The sequence below is a fragment of the Mustela lutreola genome, chromosome 4, assembly GCF_030435805.1.
Source record: "Mustela lutreola isolate mMusLut2 chromosome 4, mMusLut2.pri, whole genome shotgun sequence".
NCBI lineage: Eukaryota > Metazoa > Chordata > Mammalia > Carnivora > Mustelidae > Mustela > Mustela lutreola.
The window spans coordinates 40,996,126-41,014,973 of record NC_081293.1 but is presented as its reverse complement, the minus strand read 5'-3'; the positions used below and the strand labels follow the sequence as shown (position 1 = coordinate 41,014,973).

Here is an 18,848-nt window from a genome sequence, read left to right as displayed (position 1 = left end):
CTCTGAAAAACTCCATATTGTTTAGCTCTTATTTTCCTATCTCCCACCCCTCTTAGCTCTAAGCAACCACTAATCTCTTGTCTTTATATGCTCTTCATCTTTAACACTTCTCTTCTACTATAGGATTTCTCAGATATGAAGAGTTTTACTATTTCTCTGAGTCTCTAGATGTGCATTCCTCTATCTAGGAGTCTGGAATTAATTCATTTAGAGTAGCTGGATGCATTTTTATTATCACTTTCCCTATCTTAAACAAATTTGTTTGACCTTTTCTGATCTGGAAATTATTTTTCTGAGTTTATTCACTGACCAAATATTTGAATACCTTCTATAAGCAAAGCTTTATGCTTAGATGAATGACATAGATTCTGTCCCATGAAGTTGGCCTAGAAAAACTTTCCTATCCCTAATTGTCAACAAATGTTTTAAAAATGTGTGTCAGGTATCTCCCTATGGTGCCAGGGCTGAAAAAGTGAATAATTCTTTCTAACAAAGATCCTGGTGTGATAAGGATGAGGCTTGAAAATGAGACTACACAATACTGTGTTAAATGCCATGATAACATATAAGATATTGTGGGGACTAAGTAAAGAAAATATTCAGCAACCTGTCAAGGACTAGAGGTTGTCAGACTACATAATCAATTTTGAAGGTAACTGGATTCAGTAGGTAAATTTGACAAGGACAGGGAGGAGTATGTTTAAGGCATTGAAAATTTTTAAAGGTAACATTGTTTAAACTTATTTAGGATGGCTAAAGTATCAAGTTTAATAGAGAGTTTAACAGGAGATGAACTGGATTGATGTTCTGTCCTGGAAGGAAGACTTTGAATGTATTGCAAGGGAGTTTTGGATTTTTTTTTTTTTCTGGTATTAAGTTTTTGAAGAGGTCAGTAATATGATCTGGTTTGTTTTTTGTTTTTGTTTTGTTACCATATTGTAAGCAATACAATGGAAACCATTGTTTAAGGTTTCCTTAATGTTTAAGGAACCTTAATGTTAGAAGTAATTATAGTATGAACAATCTAGATGAGATGTTAAAATCCTCTATCTATATGGGAAGAAGAGGTTAAAGTTCAGCTGACAGGAGAATGGGATAGTATTCTTTTCAATATTTATTATGGTGCAAATATTAAAAAAGTAAAAAATCACTGTGAGCCTTCTCTTTTACTAAACCTTCTCTTATAAAAGAGGAGGCACTCTGGAAAAGTAAAGGGTTTGGATAGGAATGATAATGAGTTCAATTTTATGTTTTTGAGATTTTCATGTGAAGTGGCAATATATAGGCAATATATATTTGAGACTTACAAACTAAGCAAGGACTTTTTTTTTTTTTAAGATTTTATTTATTTATTTGACAGACAGAGATCAGAAGTAGGCAGAGAGGCAGGAAAGAGAAAGAGAGAGGAAGCAGGCTCCCCACCAAGCAGAGAGCCGTATGCAGGGCTCGATCCCAGGACCCTGAGACCATGACCTGAGCCGAAAGCAGAGGCTTTAACCCACTGAGCCACCCAGGCGCCCCAGGACTTTTTTTTTTTTTTTAAGTTTTTTTTTAATTATTATTTATTTATTTGACAGAGATAAATCACAAGTAGATGGAGAGGCAGGCAGAGAGAGAGAGGGAAACAGGCTTCCTGCTGAGCAGAGAGCCCGATGCGGGACTCGATCCCAGGACCCTGAGATCATGACCTGAGCCGAAGGCAGCGGCTTAACCCACTGAGCCACCCAGGCGCCCCCCTTTTTTTTTTCAATAAAGATTTTGATTTCTCTACCTGACAGAGATCACAAGTAGGCAGAGAAGCAGGCAGAGAGGGAGGAAGGGAAGCAGGCTCCCTGCCAAGCAGGGAGCCCTATGCGGGGCTCGGTCCCAGGACCCCGGGATCATGACCCGAGCCAAAGGCAGAGGCCTAACTCACTGAGCCACCCAGGTGCCCCTAAGCAAGAACTTTTAATGTATATTTGGAAATTATCCACATAGAGATGTTTAGGCAAAAACAAACAAACAACAAAAAAAAAAAACCAACAGCAACATATATTGCCTATGTAATATAGGTAATACAGTACAGGTAGAGGAAAGAAAAGGATTAGGAAGACAGAATGGTGGGAAAGAGGGCATGTCTCTGGATGAACCATTGAATAGTTTGGGAATGAAGAAAACTGGGAATGTTCAGTACTATGAAAAACTGAGGGTGTTACAGGGAGGGTTGAGATTATATACAGGTATTAAATTAGATAAGAGCTGGTAGAAGATATTTAAAAATTTGCTTACAAATTTTATAGAGAATTGTATAATATAGATCCTTGATAATTGAGTATTCATAAATGGAATGGGTATGTGGAGCTCTTCTGTTGATAGTTTTGTGTGTGTGTTTTTTTAAGAGCATTTTTAGGTTCACGGCAAAATGAGAGGAAGGTGCAGAGATCTCCCATACACCCCCTGCCCCCACACATGCATAGCCTCCCTCATTATCTGTACCCCCCCACCAGACTGGTACTTTCATTATAATCACTCGATGCATCCTTATTATTCAGAGTCAGTAGTTTACATTAGGGTTCACTCTTGATGTTATACATTCTTTGGGTGTGGACCTATGTGTAATGACATAATATCTACTATTATAGTACCATACAGAGTATTTTCACCTCCCTAAAGATCCTGTGTGCTTTGGTTCCCTCCCTGCCCCCAATCCCTGGACATAAAGTCTTAATATGTAAAATAAGAGAGAGTACATGGGCTTAGAACATAAGGTTTCAAAATTTTTATACTGACGATGGATTTTTTTTAACCCATGTATTTGCTGTTCCTAAATGAAAGTATTATTAGTAGTAGTGCTGTCTAATTTTTTTGTCTCTTTGCTTTTTACCACAGATAATTGGCCTTTTGAATGTTTTCACACCACAGAAATCCCTAGAAGAATTTCAAGATGTGTAAGTGTGATAATTAAAATTTTATGTTTATACATTATTCTTAGACTGTTGCTGTACACTTTAGCTGTCATCTTTTTTCACCCATGAAGTTACATAGTCATGGAGCTCATGGATGCAAATCTTTGCCAAGTGATTCAGATGGAACTAGATCATGAGAGAATGTCCTACCTTCTCTATCAGATGCTGTGTGGAATCAAGCACCTTCACTCTGCTGGAATTATTCATCGGGTTAGTAGAAAAAACTATAATCATATTCTTTTTTTAAACTATTGAGGTGAAATTCACCAACATAAAATTAACCATCTTAAAGGGTTCAATTCATTGACATTTACTATATCCATGACATTGTTCATCTATCACCGATAGAAAATTTCAAAATATTTTCATTGCCCCCAGAATCCTCATACCCATTAAGCAGTCAGTCCCCATCTCTCTCTCCCTAGCCCTTGGCCTCATCCCAGTTGGCTTTCTGTGTCTGTGGATTTATCTCTTCTGGATATTTCATATAAATGGAATCATATGTAACCTTTTGTGTTTAGTTTCTTTAATTTAGCATAATGTTGCCAGTCTCATTCATATTGTAGCATGTATCAATAGTTCATTCCTTTTTATGACTGAATGATATAATAATATATATATGTACTGCATTTTGTTTATCCATTCATCCACTGATAGACATTTGCATTATTTCTACCTTTTAGCTTTTGTGGATAGTGCTGCTGTAACATTCATATACAAGTATTTGTCTGAGTTCCTGTTTTCAATTCTTTTGAGTATCTTTCCAGGATTGGGGCCCATGGTATATATATATTTAACTTTTAGAACAACTACCAAACTGTACTCAACAGTGGCTATACCGTTTTGCATTCCCCATAGCAATGTGTGAAGGTTCTGATTTCTCCAGATCTTTGCCAATACTTGCTGGCTTTTATTCTAACCATCCTAGTGAGTACAAAGTGGTATCTCCTTGTGATTTGCATTTCCCTAATGACTAAAGATGTTGAATGCTTTCATATACTCGTTGGTCATTTGTATATCTTTTTGGGAGAAGTGTCTGTTCAAGACCTTTGGCCATTTTTTAAAATTGGGTTGTTTTGTCTTTTCATTGTTGTGTTATAGAAATTCTTTATATATTATATATGTAAGTTCTTTATATATTATATATATACATATATATAAGTTGAGTTATAGAAACTCTTTATATATTGTATAAGTATAATATATATAAGATACTAGACCCTGATCAGATACATGATTTGTAAATATTTTCTCTCATTTTGTATATTGTCTTTTCACTTTCTTGATATCCTTTGTTGCACAAAAGTTTTTAGTTTTCATGAAATTCAAGTATCAGAATTATGTGGGACTGCTGTAAGGACACAGACATAGACTGGTGGAATAGAGAACTTATAAGAGTCCAGAAATAAAATCACCTACCTATGTAATTTTCAACAAGGGTGTCAAAGACCATTCAGTTGGGAAAAAATAAGTATCTTTAATAAGTGGGGTAGGACAATTGGATTTTCACAAACAAAGGAATGAATTTGGATCCTTCCTTCACACCATACACAAAAATTAACTTAGAATGGGTCAATGACCTAAACATAAAAGCTAAAGCTATAAAACTCTTAAAAAAAAATATAAGGGTAAACCGTAATGACTTGACAATAAATTCTTACAAATGGTACCAAAAGCACGATCAATGAAAGAAAAAAACAGATAAAGTGATACTGTAGCCATCTAGTAAGTTTTGAAAAATGGGAAAGTGTGAACCCTCCAACTTTATTCTTCTTTTTAAACATTGTTTTGACTATTCAGGGCTCCTTGTGACTCATGTGGATTTGAAAATATCAGCTTTTCCATTTCTGCAGAAAGGCCACTGGAATTTAATAAAGATTTCATTTATTGACTCTGTAGATTGCTTGGGTTGTTTTGTCTTTTTAACCTATATTTAGTATTCCAATTCACGGACACCCATGAATGTCTTTCTATTTACTTATATTGTATTAGTTTTCTTGAGCCACCATAACAAAATAACACAGACTTATTAGCAGCTTAAACACAGTTATGAAATTGTCCTCTGAGCTTGCTTTTTCTGTATTCCCTAAATTTTTGTGTATTGTGTTTTCATTTTCATTCATCTCAAAGTATTTTCTCGTTTTCCTTATGAATTGTTCTTTGTCCCTTTGGTTGTGAATTTTCCAGTATTCCTTATTTCTTGATTTCTAGCTTCATTCCATTGTGGTCAGAGAAGATACATTGTATAATTTCCATCTTTTAAAATTTGTTGAGACTTGTTCAGTCACCTAACATGTGGTCTGTTCTGGAGAATAATCCATGTGCACTTAGAAAATACATATTCTCCTATCTTTGGAGGGAGTATTTCTTAAAGGCTACCATTGGGATTGGGATTATCTCTTTAACTTATAACAATTTATTTTGAATTATTACCACCTTATTGTCACAAAAACTCTACTCCTGTATATAATCTGTTCTTCCCCCATTGTGTTGTAGCTTATATATTTATACACTGTGTGCCCAATAAGATAAAAATGTAATTATTGTTTAATGCATTTGTCTTTTAAATCATATTGGAAGAAATTAGGAGTGAGAAGCCCTAAACATAGTAATACTGACCTTTGTGTATACCTATGTAATTACCTTTACTAGAATTTTTTATTTCTTCTTACAGCTTCAGTTTACTACTGAGTGTCCTTTTGAAGGAGATATAGAATTTTTGTTTGGCATTGTTTTTCTTTCAGCAGTTTAAATGTTTCTTTTCACTGCCTTTTGACCTGTATGATTTCTTTTGAGAAATCACTTGTTAATTTCATTGAGAATCTCTTACAAGTAACAAATTGCTTCTCCTGATTCTTAAGATTTTCTTTTTGTGTTTAGTTTTCAGCAGTTTAAAATGTGTCTTAGTGTAGATCTCTTTTGCTTTTATCCTTGGAGTTCACTAAATAGCTTGAATGTGTAGGTTTATGTCTTTCATAAATTTGTAAGTTTTCGGTCATTTTTTCTGCTCCATTTTTTTTCTTTTTTTGCCTCTTATTTGGGACTTCCATCATGCATTTTTTGCACACTTGATGGTATGCCATGTCATGTTTTCTTTAACTTTAATGTTTTGTCACAGGCATAATGGGTTATTCATTTGCCTCACAGTGTTTTTGAGAAATGCCCTCTGTCTAGCCCAATCTAGAGTCCCACAGTGAGAATGTAGGCTGCTTTCTTTAAGACCCTCCCACCCAACCAGGAAGATGGGTGGGACAGGGGCTAGTGAAAACACCACACATCTTTTCTCTTGTTTTTAATTTGCGTTTTTCTTGATTCTGCATTTACTTGGTTGTTGTGAACATTTGACTGTTTTCCAGATTTCTGAAAAAGTTTTTTCTGATCCATTTTGCTCTGCTTTTTGGTGTTTCTGTGGAGCGGTCTACTCTTCCATTTTCCATTTTCCTTTAATTATATTTTGGGAAAGTTGTGTTTCACTGATTTACATGGAGTAGTATAAGCTTAGTTTTGCTCTGAAATGAAGTAGTATATAAAATATCCTGCTGTCATTACCAATTACATAAAATTGAGTATCAGAGTTGTATTTCTCATATATACAGAAATAGTTTATATTTTTGTAATCTGTTTTTTAACTGCTTTATTGACATGTAATTCACATACCATACAGTTCATAAAGTATGTAATTATACTCAAAGATTGTACAACCATCACCACAATATAATTTTAGAACATTTTCACCAACCTTAAAGAAATCATGTACTTATTAGCCTTTGGTTCCTGTTACTCCCTTCACCCCTGGCCGTACACAACGACTAACCTACTTTCTATCTCCATATATTTGCCTATTCTGGATATTTCATATAAATGGAATTATTTATATATAATGTGGTCTTTTGTGTCTGGCTTCTCTTCCCTAGCCTAGTGTTCTCAAGGTTCGTCCATCTATTTATCATGTATCAGTACTTCATTTCTTCTTATTGTGAAATAATAGTTTGCTTTATGGATGTATACCACATTTTGTATATCCATTCATCACCTGAGAGACATTTGGCTTGCTATCATGAGCAATGCTGGCAAGAACGTGTGTGTGCAGGTTTTTATGTGGACGTATATTTTTGTATTTTAGTTTTAGTTCTAGCTTATTCTTTGAAAAGAATAGCATCTAATTTGAGAGGAATTTCTTGAAAAATATTTAATTCAGTGGAATTATATCTTTGAGCTATCTTGTGTCAAATAACCTAACTCAAAATGAATACAGAGATTTGTGCTCAAGTTATCTATTTTATAACAATCATGTATGTGAGATATTTAGGTTTATTCTTAGTTATCATTCTAACTGAATTGGTATATAGCCTATGCAACTGCTATAATGTTATGTTTAATGCCATCTTTAGGCAACATAAGAGAAATATATATACTCTCTTTACATGGGGAAGTATATTATCTTCCTCATCCCATTATATATTGTATGAGGCAGATGAGTTTCTTTTGCCCTGTGGGCCAGGACAGTAATCTGCCTCCATGGAAGTTAATTTGATTTTAGTAAAGTAAAACCTTCCAAATAGAAAATTTTCAGATTAATGGGGTAGCAGGTGAGTAAAACAGAAATCACAGACTACATGATAGAAGAGGAAACAAAGGAAATAGAAAGAAACTTAAAACGGAAACATTAAATTACAGAAGACCAATATATAACATAATGGGTAAAGGGGATTAACCCCTTAATGAACAGAGTTCAAATTTGACACACAGTGCCAACAACAACTGTATGCTTCTGTAATGCAGACAATTGTAGCTAGCTTCCAAAGACTGAAAGCAAAGTTATTGGTAAAGATGTATGGGAAAATAAAACAAGAGAACAAGGATGATTCTGTTTAATCAATTGCACTGAATATGGTGGGGCCAGGGACAAAGCATTTTTCAGTGACTTTATGAGGAAAAAGGATGTAATCTACTATGTGGTAAGTAACTGTCAAGAACTTTATATATGCAGTGGAGTTGTAATACACAAACCTTAAACTGTGGAAAAAAGAAGAATTATACAAACATGGTACAATTGGGATATTTTAACATATTCCCTTAGTGTGGATGGATAAAGTGGTAAAAATACAATAATACTGTAGAAAACTTACATAATAAATTTGAGCTAGTAAGATATACGAGGATCTGTTACCTATGAAGAGGAATGTGCCTTTATCTTAGGTGTCAGGATATCTGGGAAACAATCTCTAGGATGGAAAAGATATACATGTAAGAAGTTTGTTGGGGAGTCCCCTCAGCATCAACATCTTTGGTGTAAAGGAAGTAATACTGGACAAAGGGAAAAATTGAGTTGTATATACAGTCATTCCAAAGTCCTCAGCTGGTGACTCAGTCGGACTTTGAGAAGCAGCATGACCTTGGAAAAGATGGCTCTCTGTATCTGAAGACAATTCCAGGAGAGAGATTTGCTGAAAACTCAGCAACCAATACTGCTAGCAGCTGGAAGGGATCCTGAACCGGGGATCAGAACAGGCACCTCAGAACTCACTGTAGGACATCTCTGGTGTCACTTGTTCCTGTTTCCTTCATACAATAAGTTCTGGAGACTGCTCCTCCAGGGTTTTATTTGATGTTTGTTCCTTAAGTAACTTACAAGAAGTTTAATGGGTCACACCCACTCCAGTAGGTGGTCTTGAGGCCACAACTGATACTCATCTCTCTGGTCTACTACTAAGTCTAAATACCCTTCACCCCAGCCTAATATCTCTGTAGTCTAAGATGGTTTGCCTGGTAAAATATCCCTTAGGGTTTTAGTACAAGTCAGGACTGGGAATGGGGTTCCACACAGTAACTCAGAAACCCAGTCTCCACCATGTGCATAGTTCCTGGTCATTGTTTCAGGGGAGGAGAAAGCCAGGTGTACTGCCTCTTCTATGCTTTGGCCTGGAAGTGACACACATCACTTCTGCCCTGAACCTATTGGCAGAACATGAGGACCTGCCTAATTACAAGGGACAGAGAAATGTGAAAGGCAGACTTCAGAATAGTGGTGAGCATTAGTCTCTGTCACAGTCTACCCTTCTGGTCATCAAACATTTCTTTGCTCCCTTGATTCTACACCTAGTACACTCATCCCCTGGTTAGGGGAGATAACCCTAAGTCCTAGTCTGTCAAGGTATTTATTTCTGAAGTGATGGAGCATAATCTCTACTTCAGATCCAGTAAACAGTCCCATTTGGGAAATTGAAAAGTTTAGTCATTGGTCATTTGTAATTTGAAATTTTGTTGGGCAGAGGTCCCTGGGTGGTACAGTCAGGTAAGCATCTGACTCCTGGTTTTGGCTCAGGTCATGATCTCAGCATCATGGGATTAAGCCCTGTATTGGGATCCGTGCTTGACATAGACTCTCTGTCCCACCACACATGTGCTCTCTCTCAAATAAATAAATACATCTTTAAAATTATTTTTAAAAAGACATTCTGTTGGGAAGACACTGTGTCACTTCCTTTGGGGAAAGTGGAGGTGAGGGTTGGTTAGTCCCTAAATCTCATTTCTGCAAGGAATGCTTTGTCCACTGTTCTCTGTAGTACCTGGCTCTACTCTGTGAAGAGTCTTTCTTTTCTACTGTCCTTTTGAGTATATCTAAAGTGGTTATTGGAAAATGTGTTCTTCTTGGGGTCGCTCAGCTTTCTCAGCTTACTATCTGTACAAGATTGGGGGCCCAGGTGTCCTTTTAAGGCAGTCCTTTTCAGTCTCGACACTGTTGATGATTTGGATGAAGAGTTGTTTCTTTTGAGGAGCTGTCCTGTGTACTATAGAATGTTTAGCACATTCCTGGCCTCTATTCACTAGATGCCACCAGTACTTCCCAATTGTGACAACCAAAAATGTCTCCAGACCCTGTGAACTATCCCCTGGGGGCAGAATTGCCCTGAATTGAAAACCATTGTTTTCAGGCTAGAAAAGTCACAGCCTAATGGAGTTTTTTGATAGTACAGCTCTCTCAGAAACTTAGAAATCTTCTTTTTAATTACAGTTATTTTCATAGAATATTTGTTAGTCCCTGGCTGTATGTCTTTGACTTAATGTCTGCCTTTACGCTTTCAGGCTTTTCTGTTGGCAGGTCTGAGACATTTTCATCAACTAAAGAATGCAGTTCTTTTTCCCTCAAGGGTTTTCAGATTTATTATGTGCAAATAATGCATGAAAAACAAATCCAAAGTATTGGTGGCTTGACATAGCATTGCTTGCTCAGGGCTCTGCAGGTTGGTTGTGTGGCACTGCTCCAGATCATGGGGTCAGACAGGGTTTGTCCTTGTTCAGTTTTCAGCATCCAGGCTGAAGGAGTGGCTGGTTCCCTGAGGCACATTATTTTCTCATGGTGAAAGATAGCAGAGGAGAAACCAGGCTAAATCAAGTGTATTTAATCAAGTATATTTAATCAAATGAAGTGTATTTTTCAGATTTGGTGAACATCATATTCCCTCACATTCCATTGCCTCAGTAAATAATCTCTCAAGGCTCATTAATAAAATGAGAGAGTACAAATGGTCATTTATGGTGGTTCAACCTAATTTTTTTATTTTACAATGGTGTGAAAAGTGATATGCATTTCATACTTTGAATTTTGATTTTTTTCCCTGGGTTAGCAGTATGTAGTACACTTATCTCTCTTGATGCTGGGCAGCAACAGTGATCCACAGCTCCCAGTTAGCTACACCTATAAGTATTCTGTACCCATAGAGTCATTCGATTTTCACTTTCAGTACACTGCTCAATAAATTACATGAGATATTCCAATACTTTTTTATAAAATAGGGTTTGTGTCAGATGATTTTGCCCAACAGTAGGCTAAGATAAGTGTTCAGAGCATGTTTAAGGTGGACTAGCCTAAGCTATGATGTTTGATAGGTTAGGTGTATTAAATGCATTTTTAACTTATGATATTTTCAACTTATGAGGGTTTGTTGGGACATAACCCCATTATGAAGTCAAGGAATATCTATATTTTGAGTTTGGTAGGGAAGAGATTTACTGGGCAATCTGCCCCCCCCTTTTTAAGGGTTTAGTAGCATTTAATTTTTCTAGAATGGCAAGGTCCTAAAATTCAAGATTCTGATTCCGTTTCATCTGTTTTTAAACTGGCCAATTCTTTCAAATGCTGCCATTAGCCACCAACACACTACTAAAGTTTTGCTTTCTAATCTCTTCTAGAGCAGAGTTTAGCTACCTTTTTCTATAAAGTCTTGATAGTAAATATTTTGAGCTTTGCAGGTCATAGAGTCTCACAGCTATTCAACTCCTGCCATTGTAGCACAGAAGCAGCTGTATACAGTAGGTGGTTAAATGGGCAGAACTGTGTTATAAAATTTTCTTCACAAAAACAGACAGGCCTTAACTTGCCAACCCTTGTTCTAGAGTTTCAGGTTAATTATGCAAGTGCTGTGCTTTCCAAGTTATTGCAAGGGGCAGTATCACGAAATGTATTGCTATTACATAATCTGAATCACCTGTCCAACCTCTGGTATTAGTTTCCCTGCTGCCTGCTGCTAAAGCTGCTAAGCTATGATCCTGTGTTTATAATAGTAACACCCCATTTCTGACACTAATTTCAGTGTTGGAATAGACAGGTATAAAGGAGAAACATTTCTAGATGTCTCCTTTACTCTTACATTATTACTTCTAATACCAAATGTGTGGTAGTTTTTCCCACACAAGCAAGTCCAGGTTCTCTGGACACAAGCTGGGTGTCTTGTATTTTAACTCAATCCTGATATTACCTACCTGGAAATAGCATCAGATCCAACAGGTTGAGGGATCAGTCCTACAAGTGCTGGCTGTTCAGATGCCAATCTCAAACCCAGGTTGTTACCTGTGGTTCTGACCTACTGGCTGGAATTCAGAGGTTTGCAAAAACCCCCCTCCTCAGGCTCAATTAATTTACTAGAGTGGTTCACAGAAATCAGGAAAACATTTTACTTACTAGATTACCAGTTTGTTACAAAGGACATAACTCAAAAACAGCCACATGGAGAGAGGTATTGGGCAAGGTAAATGGGAAGGGGAACTGCTTCCATGCCCTCTCTGGGTGTACCAGTCTCCCAGCACTTTACATGTTCAGCAAACTACAAGTTCTTACCAGTCCTTTTGTTTTTTTATGCAGACTTCATTACCTGGCACAATTGATTAAATCATTGGCCTTTGATGATGGAACTTAGGCTTTAGCCCTCTTCCCTCCTTGGAGTTGTGGGCTAAGAAATGCTAGAAGTTCCAACCCTTTAATTACTTTGTTGTCTTCCCCACCCCCACAACTAGCCCCCATCCTTTGGAACTTTACAAAAGACCTCATTATCATAAACTCCTGTATGGTCAAAAGGGACTTTTTTTTTTTTTTTTTTTAAAGAGCAGGAGTACAGGGATGAGAGAGGGAGTGATGCAGAGGAAGTGAGAGAGAATCTTTTGGAGCCAGACATGTGGGGCTCCGTCTCACAACTCTAAGATCATCCATGACCTGAGCCAAAATCAAGTCCTGTGTTCAACTGACTGAGCCACCCAGGTGCCCGGAAAGGGACTTCTCATGAATAACAAAAGGCCCTCCTTTCATCTTTTTTGCTCTTACCTTTTAGATAATTCTAAGGCTTTTAGGAGCTCTGTGCCAGTAGTTGGGACAAAGACCAAATATGTATTTCTTATTATAAATTACAGTGTTACCACTAGGCTATGCCAAGGTGACAAACCCTAAATTCACAGTAGCTTAACACAGCTAAGGTTTATTTTCCATACTGTGTGTCCAGGGCAGATCATGGTGGGGAAAGCATTCTGCCTTACTTAGGTACTCAACAACCTCAGCTGACGGAATGGTCCACCTGGTCCACCTGGAATTGTACTAATCAATAAATCAGGGGAAGAGATGACAGGATGTTGTGCATGGCCCTTCTATTCTTTGCTCCCATTCCATCCTTTTGACTAGAACTAGTCACAGTTGGGCCTTGCATGTAAAGGAAGCTATATGTATGTATGTATGTATGTATGTATGTATGTATGTATGGGGGAGAAGTTGGAATATTAAGTTAGTTCTACTTCCTCTGCCACAGATTTATACAAATTCACTGAGTCTTCTCATATATAATTAGCAATGTTAGTAACATCTGTAGAAAGGTATAGATTGTTATACAAAGATGAATTTCAGGCAATATTTTTGAAGCACTTTTTTAACTTTTTTCTTGATAAAAAATATTTCTAAAAAACATTGTATTGTGCTCTTATCCTTTCCAAAATAAAGTATTTAAGGTTGGAATCTTATTTCTAGGCTAGAATGCAATAGTATAAAGAGCCATTAATCTTTACCCATCACAGTAGACACTGAAGTGGTATCAAAGCTTGCAATATGTAATTCTTGAACAGGCTGTGTTACTTTGCTGAGATAATATATTTTGTAAAAAATCTCATTTTTTTAAAGATTATATTTATTTGAGAGAGAGAGAACACGCTAGCAGAGGGAAGGGCAGAGGGAGAGGGAGAATCTCAGGGAGACTCCCTGCTGAGTGCAGATCCAACAGGCTGGAACCCATGACCCTGAGATCGTGAGCTGAGCCGAAATTAGTAAGAGTTGAGCACTCAACCAACTGAGCCACCTGGGCTGCCCTAAAAATGAGATTTTTTAAAAATCTGGTAATTTAGTACACAAGTGAGCATAAATGCTAACTTAACGATTCCCTTTTTATTATAATAACTTCGAAATGCCTTACAAATTGCTTTTATTGCACTTCATTGATAATTTCTAGCTAATCACAATTTCTAGAAAATAAAACATTACAAATTCTCTAGTATGTATGTATGTATTCATAAGTGAAAAATGCCATGAAGCTAGTTTTTCAGAATTGCCTGTTATGATAAATCTGAGTAGTAATGTTAATTATAATGAGAGAAATTACAGTAGTTATCAGGAATTGTTTTACAAGTGATCTAATAATAGGACACCTGGGTGACTCAGTGGGTTAAATGTCCAAGTCTTGATTTCAGTTCAGGTCATGATCTCAGGGTCATGATATGGAGCCCCATGTCAGGCTCCCCGCTCAGTAAGAAGTCTCCTTGAGATTCTCTCTCTCCCTCTGGCCCGGCCCGTCCTCACTCACTCACTCCCTGTCTGTCAAATAAATAAATTAAATCTTTTTTTTTTTGAAAAGTGATCTAATAACTTGTGAACTGTAAAATGTTTGTATATATCATAGCAGTCACTTTCTGTCTTTAATATTTTGAAGGACTTAAAGCCCAGTAATATCGTGGTAAAATCAGACTGCACTTTGAAGATTCTTGACTTTGGACTGGCCAGGACTGCAGGAACTAGTTTTATGATGACACCTTACGTAGTGACTCGCTACTACAGAGCACCTGAGGTCATCCTAGGGATGGGCTACAAAGAAAACGGTCAGCAAACACTATTTACTTGAAATACCGTTTTTTGCTTTTGTTTATCAGATTTCTTGTGTAAATATTTAAGCTGAAGTGTATAGAAGTTAAATGTATCACTGAAATGTTTATCAAAAGTTTGAAAGTAACTATAAATTTTGTTATAAATCTTTGGAAAAAGTTGGGGCCCCTGTTTATTTAAACATAAGTACATAACTATCAATACTACAACTGGATAAAGGATTTATTGCTATGGCTCCTAAAATAATATATGCCGTATGCTGTTCACTTGCCTATAACTTGAAAATGAGTATTTCTAACAGGGGCTCAAGGAAGTATATGGTGTACTGACAGTTTATCTTTAGTATAATCCTACTTTGCATTAGTGATATTTGAACATACCTCCAACCTTACGAAACTAAAGTTTTAACACTTAGTATAAACTTTAGGAGCTACAGTGAGGCCATTCTGCAGAGCTGATGAGATAATTAAGGTGATCTTTCAAAAGAAACTATTTCATCAAAGCCTGTGTCCCACCTTACAGAGATGGCATTATTTTATATGGGTATATTCAATTAAATATTTCAGCATTAGAATCAAGGTTGAAGAAAATTATCAAGCATGTATTCACGTATTTTTAAAAATGTTCTATATATGTGTGTACATAAGGAGTTTTGTTGAATGTAAGGAGTTTTGTTGAATCTCAGATATTTAGGATATATATAAATCTATACAGGATTATTATGGACTTAAACTATAACTTTTGAAATGTGGTAATTTCATCCAAAGTACTCCCTAGAATAGGACCTTAGGTGTGCTTTTTAGCAAGGAATCTGAAACAGTGGTTCACTTTGAATCAAGAAACTATTACTTCAGTCTTCAAGATGTGTTTTTTAAGACAGCATTGAACTGAGGATTTTAGCTTAATTTCCTTTGCTTTTCTGAATTAATTAAAAACAAATACTTTATTTATGATTATTCTTTTCTTTAACATGCTGTTATGTTTTCTTACTTTCTAAAATTGTTTTATACCTTAGAATTCAGTGAGTCAGATTTAGCATTAGACTCTTTTCTTTTGAGAAATGAGACTTCCAGTCACCATCATGAAGATTGCTTTTGCATTTGCTATAAAGCTATCAATTGTCACAGATACTGTGTCACTCAGTGTCCTATAAATGTGATCTTGGAGAAAGCTTCCTACCAAAAATTAGCACCAAGGCAAACTATCATATAAAGAAGTGACATGCTTTCCTGTCTTAGATAGGAATTGTATAGATCACTTTATTGCCCGTTTTTGCTTCAGTAAACAGTAAGGTTAAACATTAGAACTTCTTCTTTCAGTAACATCCCACCCCCACTTGTTTTAACAACTTTGTCTTTTATTGCAAGCTACCATAAAGCTTTTTGCAAACTGTAATACAATGGAATATATTTAAACTAATAGAGTAAGCAGTTAGGCCATTTAAAGCTAGTTTTGTGTTTGAATCAGTTACACCATATTTTGAGAAAGTTTTCACTAACCCAGACAATATCTTCTCATGCTTGGAACTTTTGAAATTTGTTTAAAAAAATGTTTTTCTTAAGGTTACCTACATAAATTTTGTTCTGGATATTTAAAGTTTGTCGTTCTCTGAAATCTATAGGGGAAATTTACTGTGGTAGATTTAGTCCAAAAATCAAAACCCTGGAAGAGAGTTGTTCTCTGAACTGGTTTATGAGTATTACCTTTTACTCTAGAATTTTATTCTTAAAAGTTGAATCATGTAGATTCATATGAATTTTAATAAGAAATTTTAAAGAAACTTTAGTTCTACAGGATTTCCAAAATTTATTGCCACCTTTGTTACTAAGATTGTTTAATGGGCTGGCAGTCTCTTTATGATAACTTTATTAGAAAGTACAGACTTCTGATTTCATAAGTCCACCAGCATGGGCACCTCTCCCTAACACACACTTCTTCACCTTTCTTCTTTTGCTCTTAAACAGTGCCTAGAAACTTCAAAAACAAATGCAAGTTTCTAAGGCTTTCTTTTTAATTTGTTTATTCTTCCCCTCTTCTATTAAACTGCAACCACCTACTCTTTTTTTTTAAATTGAAGTATAGAATAAGCATATAATGTTATTGTTAGTTTCAAGTGTACATCATAGTGATTCAGGTTATCATATACATTATGAAGTGATCACCACAATGAATCTAACTACCTCCTCCTCTTTTTTTTTTTTTAAACCAAATTTTCAAACCAGAGATGTAAAATGTGAGGGTATATTAATGAACCAAGTGGAGATCTCCAAATTGCCCCCCCCCCTTTTTTTTTTTTTTTTTGGTCTAGCAGATTCTTTTCAGCATTGATTACAGCTCCCATTAAAAGTTGATGAGGGTTAGTAGGTCAATGAGGAGACCTTTTTAGGTAATAAATCTGTGGAAAATATTAAATCCAATGAAAACTAACTTCTTAAAACAGTTTGGTTTTATGGGTTTAGAAACCCTTAGGTGGAAAACATATACAATTTTAAGAAAACAAAGTTTTCTTCATTGATTGTTCATTCTTTATGCACTTGTTCCTTTTGGGATAATAGGGTAAAAGTACCATGACATTGCCAAGAAAACAGTAACTTTTAATTCAGAATAAACATAGGACTTTTCAAATAAAATTATCCAGTTTGAAATCCAGTTTGAAAATTTCTGAAGAGCTTTTAATTAACTTTTTAACTGTAATGACTCATAGAAACACATTTTTCTGTTAAATATTTTAATATACTAGATTATTTCTGCTCATGCTTTTTTTTTTAATTTGACTTAAAGAGAGAGTATAATGCACAGTTGAACTTCAGAATAGTATTTAAATAACTTTAAATTTTGCCACCTCATGTTCATTTTCAGCCTTATTTGCAAAGATGTATTCAGTTCTGTTTCATATTTTATAAACAATTTTTAGAGACAAAATGTGTAAGTTTATCAATTATGTGATTTCTGTGCATAGCTCTCACTTTAAAATTAGATATGTAGTTAAAAGGCTATATACTTCACATTTGCTTTTGTGAGTCAAAGCCTTTTGAAAAATATTTTGTGTTTTAAATTATTCCATTAGCTAAAATTAAAATCACTTTTTTCTTTTTGTGATGTTTTGCAGTTTTTATATATGTAGTCATATTATGCTTCTTTGATTTTAATGACGTTTTGCTTTGCTTTTCCTTCTTTTGTGCTGCAAACATATAGTGGATTTATGGTCTGTGGGGTGCATTATGGGAGAAATGGTTTGCCACAAAATCCTCTTTCCAGGAAGGGACTGTATCCTTGTGCTGCTGCAGCAGTTAAATTAGTTAGGTGATGAACTTCCTTATGTTTTCTAATGAAAATAAATATAGTACATTCATACATATGGGTTTCTTTAAACAAATATAAAGTTTGTGTCTGTTATAGTTCAAAAATTGTTGAGACAAGAAGCCGAACTATCTGTAGGCTGCATCTGGCAGTAGGACATACAGTCTCTGCTGGTAGTTAGAGCACATTCTCTGTCATTCATTTTTATTTTATACTGCTTTCTATAATTTTAAAGTATACATGGTGTATGTGATTTTTTTTTAATGTTTAAATTTTTTTTTTTTTAATTTTAACCAAAATCTTTATGTTAATGTCATTGCATTTTGTTTTCAGTTGACATTTGGTCAGTTGGGTGCATCATGGGAGAAATGATCAAAGGTGGTGTTTTGTTCCCAGGTACAGATCGTATCCTTATCTTTGGCCTAAAATGTAGTTTCTAAAGGTCAAATGTATGATAGCTCTTCAGCTTGGTCAGGTATAATGTTTTGTCGCTCCCTAATAATAAAATATTGTTAAATTACTCTTTCAAAATACCACCTACTATTTGACATAGACTTTCCTTTCCCTCATTTATTGTTTTATATGTTAATTCTGACAACTGCTCAAGTTAATTATCCACAATTACTTGCTGGCTTTGAGTTGATTATTTAACCTAAATCAAAAATCATGGCTTGCATTAAAAATTCTAATAATTATACACTTGAGTAAGTCTAGAAGTACTTAGGATTTAATATGAATTTTAGACTTGTCTTTTGCTTCTGTTCATCCTTTTGTTCCCCCAGCCACCTCCTCTTTTGTTAACGTCCTATGTGTTTTGTGGCTTTTGGTTGTTGTCTCATTGCTCAACATAACATACTGATTTTTTTCATCTGAGAATTTTAGCAGTAATAGTTTTATATTGTGGTGAGTAGATTTGGATCCATTCTTTTTGTTCATCAGACTAGTTTTAGTATTTCTATTAACAGTGATCTGTTATGTGTTTATCAGTTAGTAATACTTAGAATTGTTGTAGGAGGAGGAATGGGAAAAGCCATACTTACTGGGTTATAATAATAAAGTTTGAGTTAGTCTGCACAAAGGACTTGAACTATAAAGACTAGGATGAAAAAGACCAGAGAATCTTAACCTCACGACTTACCAAAATGCAGTCTCATTGTCTTAAGTTTAGAGCTTTAAAAACATTTTAATTAACA

The 18,848-nt window shown here is 35.4% G+C and overlaps 1 protein-coding gene across 10 annotated transcripts in view; it reads left to right on the top strand.

The window, feature by feature from the left end:
• MAPK8 (mitogen-activated protein kinase 8) overlaps positions 1 to 18,848 on the top strand; it is a 102,314-nt gene that overhangs the window by 69,692 nt on the left and 13,774 nt on the right. For 9 of the 10 annotated variants that reach the window (XM_059169666.1, XM_059169657.1, XM_059169664.1 and 6 more), the window contains 4 exons: positions 2,869 to 2,927; positions 3,017 to 3,155; positions 14,186 to 14,351; positions 17,989 to 18,060. In XM_059169666.1, coding sequence (XP_059025649.1) covers positions 2,869 to 2,927; positions 3,017 to 3,155; positions 14,186 to 14,351; positions 17,989 to 18,060 — 436 coding nt within the window. Of the gene's footprint in view, positions 1 to 2,868; positions 2,928 to 3,016; positions 3,156 to 14,185; positions 14,352 to 17,550; positions 17,623 to 17,988; positions 18,061 to 18,848 lie in introns of all 10 variants that reach the window. The other variant, XM_059169658.1, reaches the window with a different exon arrangement.